General features: G+C 42.7%; 1 protein-coding gene across 1 annotated transcript; it reads right to left on the reverse strand.

Annotated features, from left to right (window-relative positions):
- Positions 1-960: 960 nt before the first annotated feature.
- LOC311304928 (trace amine-associated receptor 13c-like) lies at positions 961-1986 on the reverse strand (the record flags this gene model as incomplete). The annotated part of the gene is made up of 1 exon (XM_084432283.1): positions 961-1986. The coding sequence occupies one exon, from the start codon at positions 1984-1986 to the stop codon at positions 961-963; it is 1026 nt and encodes a 341-aa protein (XP_084288409.1).
- Between the last annotated feature and the right edge of the window lie 5862 nt (positions 1987-7848).

A 7848-nucleotide genomic window follows, 5' to 3' on the forward strand; every position in this document is an offset into this window, starting at 1 on the left:
AGATCTCGAGAAAAGATGACTTTACCCGCCAACTTACGCAACTTACGCAATACTCGTTCCCTCTTCTAGAGAGAACCGAGGTTACATTAGGTAACCGAGTACGTTTTAACAAATCTAAACGAGGTTGTCGGGGACATTAAACGTCATCAGGCGTTTCTGTTGTTTGTTTGGTCTGTATGTTTGTTTAAAATAGTCATGTCTGCTTTGCAATGTAGTGAACTAAGGTGGCTGGATTTTTTGTTAGTTTTTTTTTTACATATAAAATGCATTGTATTTTACACTGTTCTTTATTTATGTGAGGTCAGATCGCTATTAAATAAAGTCAAACAGTGAAAACATTGATATCAGACAAGTTTGGTTCAAATAGTCTCATTGTTATAATGAGAGAAAGTGTTTTTCTAAACCATGGGTATTAAAAAAAAAACATATATGATGGGGTCTATGGTTGAGTTAATGTGACCTAACCAGACAAACGCTTCAAAAAGAGCAATTGGGGTGGAAAAGTTGATGTAGGGATTCATCATAGAGCAAATAATAAAGGCACCCACGACCACACAGAGAGTTTTGGCTGCTTTACGCTCAGATCGTTGAGAGCTTTTAAACACATTCTCATTTTCATGATGTTTTGCCTGACCGATTGTTCTTACATGTTTTTTGCAACTAAATCCTTACACACAGTCCAACTATGACAGAACAAGGTAAGAAAAAAGTTTGTGATGTGTCTAAGACTAACCACAGTTTACTAAAAAGTGGACTGCAACTTCCTATACAGTATCTTGATTTAATGCAATTTGTATTTAATGTCATGCATAATACGTAAGACACTGTAAGTGTGCCAGAGATCTGATTTTAGATCACCCTTTAATTTATCACAGAATAAACATCTGATTTTACACTGTCTTTTATGTGATCTGCAAAAGGAAGCATCAGTGTGCTGCACAGTGAGATCAGAAATCGAAATCAAACAGTGAAAACAGTGATATCAGATGAGTTTGGTGCAAATATTCTCATTGTTATAATGAGAGAAAGGGTTTTTCTAAACCATGGATAGAAAAGGCCATATATGATGGGGTTTATGGTTGAGTTAATGCAACATAACCAGACAAACACTTCAAAAAGAGCAACTGGGGTGGAAAAGTTGATGTAGGGATCAAGCATAGAGTTAATAAAAAACGGCAGCCAGCAAAGAATAAAGGCACCCACGACCACACCGAGAGTTTTTGCTGCTTTACGCTCAGATCGTCGAGAGCTCTTAAATGTGCTTTCAGTTTCATGCTGGTTTGCATCACCAATTGTTCTAATGTGCTTTCTTGCAATTACGAAAATTCTTGCATTCAGCCCAACCATGACAGAACAAGGCAAGAAAAAAGTTAGTGACGTGTCTAAAACAGACCACAATGCATTGAAAAGCAGACTGCAACTTCCCATACAGTATATGGATTCAATAAATTCCTCCAATCCTTCCACATTAGCTTTTGAGTACACTAAACCATATGAATATAATGCAGCCATGCTCCAACTTATCATCACCATGACCCATGCAACAGGGATGGTTATTCTCGTAGGGTATTGAAGTGGATAACACACAGCCTGATGTCGATCAATAGCAATAAAAATTAGATGAAAAATAGACACAGATGTGAGAAATATGTCGAAAGTGGAGTGGAGCAAACAGAAATGATCTCCATAGTACCAGCAACCACTGACAGTACGGATCATACTGAAAGGCATGACCACCAGTCCAATCAGCAGGTCCGCGAGAGCCAGAGACATCACCAGGATATTAGTGGGAGTCTGGAGCTGTTTGAAGTGCGCTATGGAGATGATGACCACAGAATTTCCTAGAATAGTCACTGTCATCGCCGACACCAATATGAGATACAACACAGTCCGAGTGGACACAAGGTGTGTGCCTTTAACACAAGAGTTGTTCACTGCAGGAAAACACAACTCAGTGGGATCATATTCTTGTGAAGATAAATCCATCCTGCCTGTCTCAGAAAACAAGAACAGAATAAAAATGTTATTTAGTCTAGTTAGGGCTTTAAATACTCTTCATGTTCTTCTCTGACCCTCCCACATCATCACAAGGCAACAAATGACAACCATACAATCATTAAAATATACTAAATGAAATGACATTATTTAAAATTTCTGTTTTGTCCATTATTCAATAATCATTTATCTTCGTATATAAAAATGTATATTTCAAATAAAATTGTGTAAATGACAGGATAAATGAAAGCTATACCATTTATCTCATGGCAAATCCAAAAAAATATATCTGGAACTAATGAGCAAAGATGGCAGCAAACCGTTCACATTGTCAAGATTCCTTATTGCTGCGTCTCAGTTCGCCTACTTATCAGGTGCATGTATGATGTATATTTGTAGACCAAAACCAAGAAAGGAGTTAGCATTTTAGCACTTCCGGTTCCATTGTCCTGGTTTGTTTGAGTGAGTATTTGGTTAAGTACTTGAAATAAGGTCTGTGGCAAACACAAGCAAATTTTTCACGTTTTATTCTACGATATAAAATACATCAGTAATACCCTCTAGGGATTTAAAAAAAGAAAAGCTGTTACTTGTCTTGTAAAAGGTGGTTTTTAACATGTGTCTAAACGAGGTTGTCGGGGACATTAAACGTCAGGGACATTAAATGGAAAAGGTTAAAGGCTACCTATTTAAGAGTTCTTATGTTGGTGCTGTCTTCCTAGACCTAAAGCGTCTTAATTTCTCTGAGCAAGCTCTCAACTGGATAAAATCATACTTGTCCTGTAGAAAGCAATGTGTTTAAAGTCCCCATTCTGTGAATGTCCAGTAGGGGTCCCCCAAGGCTCCATACTTGGTCCAATCTTGTTTACATTGTATATAAATGACCTGCCAGAGGCATGCAAAAATGTTGATGCTCAGATGTATGCAGATGATCTTTACACATGATAAGAACTACCAAGAGATAGCATCCACACTTACATCTGTAATGGCTCACATTGATGACTGGCTTAAGTCATGTCTCTATCTAAACACTAAAAAAACAGTCTGTATGACATTCAAACGTCACGTAAAAAAGGGGGCAAATAAAGATAAATTTAATTAGCAGAATTTTAAACAAATTAGGCCATTTCTTGACACCAAAGCTGCCAAGTTGTTCTTACATACAAAGATTTTTTTCACATATTGAGTATTGTTTTACGAATTAAAACTAATTTTAACTAACGTTAGTCATTAACTAACATATCTACTCTTAAAAGTATTGAATCTCTATTTAAAGCCATAAAAACTTTTGATAAAAGGCTTTGTCATTTCATCATTGCGAGATTTTAGAGAGACATCAATTTCTAAGCTTTGACAATTTTAAACGTTTCAAGTATGCTTGTTTAGTATATAAAGTGTTTCATAATCTTGCCCCCCCCCCTCCACTGTATGGCTTTTTTCAAAGACTTGCAAGCGGAAGTAGTACACGGGCCACTGTAAAATGGGACTGTGTGATACCATTTAGACGCACCACTTTTGGACAAAACGTATTGTCAATAATAGACGGTAAACTCTGGAATAGCTTGCCCCTCCCGATAAGAGAGTGTCCTGCATTCAATACCTTCAAAACTCACTTAAAACAGTGGCTCCTAGAAAACGTACTCGGTTACTAACGTAACCTCGGTTCTCTCTAGAAGAGGGAACGAGTACTGCGTAATAACTTACGCTAGGGGAAAATCTCTTTTCCGCGAGATATTGAAGCCAAAAATTATCCTTCATTTTGAAATAATGTAAAACGCGTTGTGGCAGCATGCAGACATAGGCAAGACGGCTCACGCGCCTATTGGCTGCCCTGCGGCAACTGCAGCAGCCTATCGAGAGAGGCCCCCCGAAACGGGCGTGGCATGGGCCTATAAATACAGCTCGACAGGCTGATAGAATCTGGTTCCCTTTCAAGGCGGTCACTTCGACATTACGTCATACTCACGTATATGGGAACTCCTTCCTTCTCCATTTCCACTGAAATCTTATAGGCTAACGCCAGCTGGAGACAGCTGGCCTATTGACGCGAAACATGCAAATGCTGACCGGTCCGCGGGCAGTATAAATAGCATGGGCGTGACAATTACGTCAGAATCTCTTTCTTCACGCTAGAAGTCTTATCTGAAGTCATCGTGGAAGTTGCAATAGAGGTTACTCACCATGTTTCCTCCCCGCATCCGATGGCTGCTACATGCCAGATATGTGCAGGTCCTATTGACTCGCTCTACCCTAACAAGGATCAACCGAGGCCGCACTCACGGACGGACAGGCATGTGCCGGACTGCCAGTGCGCGCCCTCAGGGGAATAAACCCGGGCATCAGCGGGGATGAGGCCCACTGCCGCCAGCAGGCCGCTGGTGGGCCCTCTCCCGCCCAAAGACGAGTTGCCGCTGCCCGTCGCCACTCCGGTCCTTTTCGCGGGCTCGCTAGAAGGACTCGACGCGATAGGTTCTGTTGAAAAGGATACTTTAGCCCGGTATCTCAGCCAGGCTACTTCAAGAAAGACTCCGTCTTCCACAACGTCCTATGGTAAGTCGTGCGCAAGACGCACGTCTAAGTTAGAGAGACGAGGCAAAGGCCATGGCTCCGTGTCTAAAAGGCGCAGAAGTGCGGATGTTATGAGTCTATTACGGTCCAGCCTTCCTCGATGTCTCTCTTCGTCGGTACCTCGTCCCACCTAAATTCGGCTCCGAACCCGAATGAACCGGATCTTCACCGTTGGCAGAGGGCGGGACCAGGAATGTGGCGACATGGGCCACGGAGAGCGCCGCGCCAGACGTGGGTCCTTCCCTGGCTTGCCTCTAGACGCCCCGCTCTGACAATGGAAAGTGCACAGGTGTTTACCCCCCTTCTAGTCAGTCTTGACTACGGGGTTGCGCAGTCGTTACCGCTTATGCTGTTGACGCTGGGCCTACGTATCATTACATATTGATGTGCTTACAGACTTATGTTGTCAGGCTGCCCTGTATCCTTCAGTGCAACTGGCTATTCTGATTTAACTACGTATTCACAGTTGTTGTCGCTACGCCACTGACGCTGTGTTTATGTACACACTGCACACTGATATGTGCTATGATTTGTGCCGTTATATATTGCCCTGTTTCCTTCAGTGCAAAAGGCTATTTTGATTACCACGTATTCACAGTTGTTGTGCGATGCAAATGACGCTGTGTTTACGTACACACCACACACTGATATGTGTTAATGATTTATGCCGCTATAAAGTGCCCTGTATCCTTCAGTGCAACTGGCTATTCTGATTCAACGATGTATTCACAGTTGTTGTGCGATGCCACTGACGCTGTGTTTATGCACACTGATATGTGTGTGTTATGCCTATGCCACGATATTGCCCTGTATCCCTCAGTGCAACTGGCTATTCTGATTACTACGTATTCACAGTTGTTGTGTGATGCAACTGACGCTGTGTTACGTACACACTACACACTGTTATGTGTATGATTTATGCCATTATATATTGCCCTGTTCCTGTATCCTTCAGTGCAAATGGCTATTCTGATTACTACGTATTCACAGTTGTTGTGCGATGCAACTGACGCTGTTACGTACACACTACACACTGTTATGTGTTAGGATTTATGCCATTATATATTGCCCTGTATTTTTCAGTGCAAATGGCTATTCTGATTACTACGCAGTACGTATTCACAGTTATTGCGCGATGCAACTGACGCTGTGTTACGTACACACTACACACTGTTATGTGTATGATTTTTGCCGTTGTATATTGCCCTGCATCCTTCAGTGCAAATGGCTATTCTTATTACTACGCAGTACGTATTCACAGTTGTTGCGCGATGCAACTGACGCTGTGTTTATGTACACACTACACACTATGTCTTATGAATTTTGCCATTGTATATTGCCCTGTATCCTTCAGTGCAAATGGCTATTCTGATTACTACGTATTCACAGTTGTTGCGCGATGCAACTGACGCTGTGTTACGTACATGCTACACACTGATATGTGTTATGATTCATGCCGTTATATATTGCCCTGTATCCTTCAGTGCAAATGGCTATTCTGACTACTACGTATTCACAGTTGTCGTGCGATGCAACTGACGCTGTGTTTATGTACACTCTACACACTGTATGTGTTATGATTTATGCCGTTGTACATTGCCCTGTATCCTTCAGTGCAAATGGCTATTCTGATTACTGCGTATTCACAGTTGTTGTGCGATGCAACTGACTACTCTGATTACTGTGTATTCACAGTTGTTGTGCGATGCCACTGACGCTGTGTTATGTACACATTGATATGTGTCTATGATTTATGCCGTTATATATTGCCCTGTATCCTCAGTGCAACCGGCTATTCTGATTAACTACGTATTCACAGTCGGTGTCGCTATGCCTCTGACGCTGTGTTTTTGTACACAATAATGTAACTATGCTATCACGTTGCCCTGTATCCTACAGTGCACCTAGCTCCTATCTAACTGTGCGTAGTCACAGTTTGTCGCTACGGCGACTTGCGCTGCATCTTTGTACACACTGAAGCGTTATGCTGTTATGTTGCCCTTCAACGTAAATGACCATTGTGTTTGAACTGCGCATATTCATGCAGTTTCGGTCACTTCGGCGACCTGCGCTGCATTATACACACAGATGTTTAAAATGTGCGCACTGATGTGTTATGCTGTTATGTTGCCCTCTATCGTTCAGTGCAACAACCAGCTATCCTATCTAACTGTGCATATTCACAGTTCTGTCGCTACGGCGACTACACTGCACTTACAGTATGTACGTACAAGAATGTGTTTTTGCTTTTTTGTTGCCCTGTTTCCTTCAGTGCAAAACTAGCTATCCTAATCTAACTGTGCATCTCAGTTTCTGTCTCTACACAGTTTCTGTCGCTACAGCGACTTACGCTGCGTTTATGTACATACATGGATGCACTATTCTTTACGCACTTGTGTTATGCTGTCATAACTTGCTATCCCAGTCGAACTGTGCATATTCACAGTCTCTGTCGATAGTCTCTGCGCTGCATTTATTTGCACATGGATGTGCTCATGCTGCGGTGTTGTCCCATATCCTTCAGCGCCTATAATGAGCTAACTGCGTATATTAAGTTGGCGCTACAGCGACCGATGCTGTTACGTGCATGTGCTACGCTGTTATGTTGCCCCGTTTCCTTCAGTGCAACTGGCTATTCTGTGCTAACTCGTATATTCACAGTTGTAGCTAAGGCTACGACTGTGTTTGTGTACTTACTGAGGTGCTATGCTATTATGGGGCTATTATCTAACTGCGTATATTCACAGTTGTTGTCACTACGGCCACTGGCACTGTGTTTATGTACATTCAGTTATGTGTTGATTTGCACTTCTGTACATCGGCTATAGAACATCGGCTATGTTCTACAAGGGAGTGTCAGTTTCCTCGTGACCCCCTTACTGGCCTATCATCCCCGGTTCGCGGACCTGAGAGAGTTATGGCGCTCCCCCATGTCAATCCACCTCAGGAAGGTCCTGCTTCTACAGGCGATCAGCACGATTGGCACTCCAGCCCCAAGCTGTGGAACCTTCTTGTGTGTCCGCTGCTGGGTCCATAGTTGAGCAAGACACTTCACACTAACAAGTGCTGAGAAGGAAAGCTCTCCTTGAGATGGCCTTACCACCTGCTCTCGCCCCAGCGAAGAACTTTGGAGACCTCGCTCATTCTAAGTGAATGATGTTGCATTGTCTTGGACCTGGTGACTGCAGAGTCACTCTCCGTCCGATACCTAGCTACGTTCCGAAGTCGCTTACACCGTTCAGAGCACAGGTTGATCCCTGCCCGCCTTATCTGCTGGGCCAGTCA

Source organism: Rutilus rutilus (assembly GCF_951802725.1).
Source record: "Rutilus rutilus genome assembly, chromosome: 15".
Lineage (NCBI taxonomy): Eukaryota > Metazoa > Chordata > Actinopteri > Cypriniformes > Leuciscidae > Rutilus > Rutilus rutilus.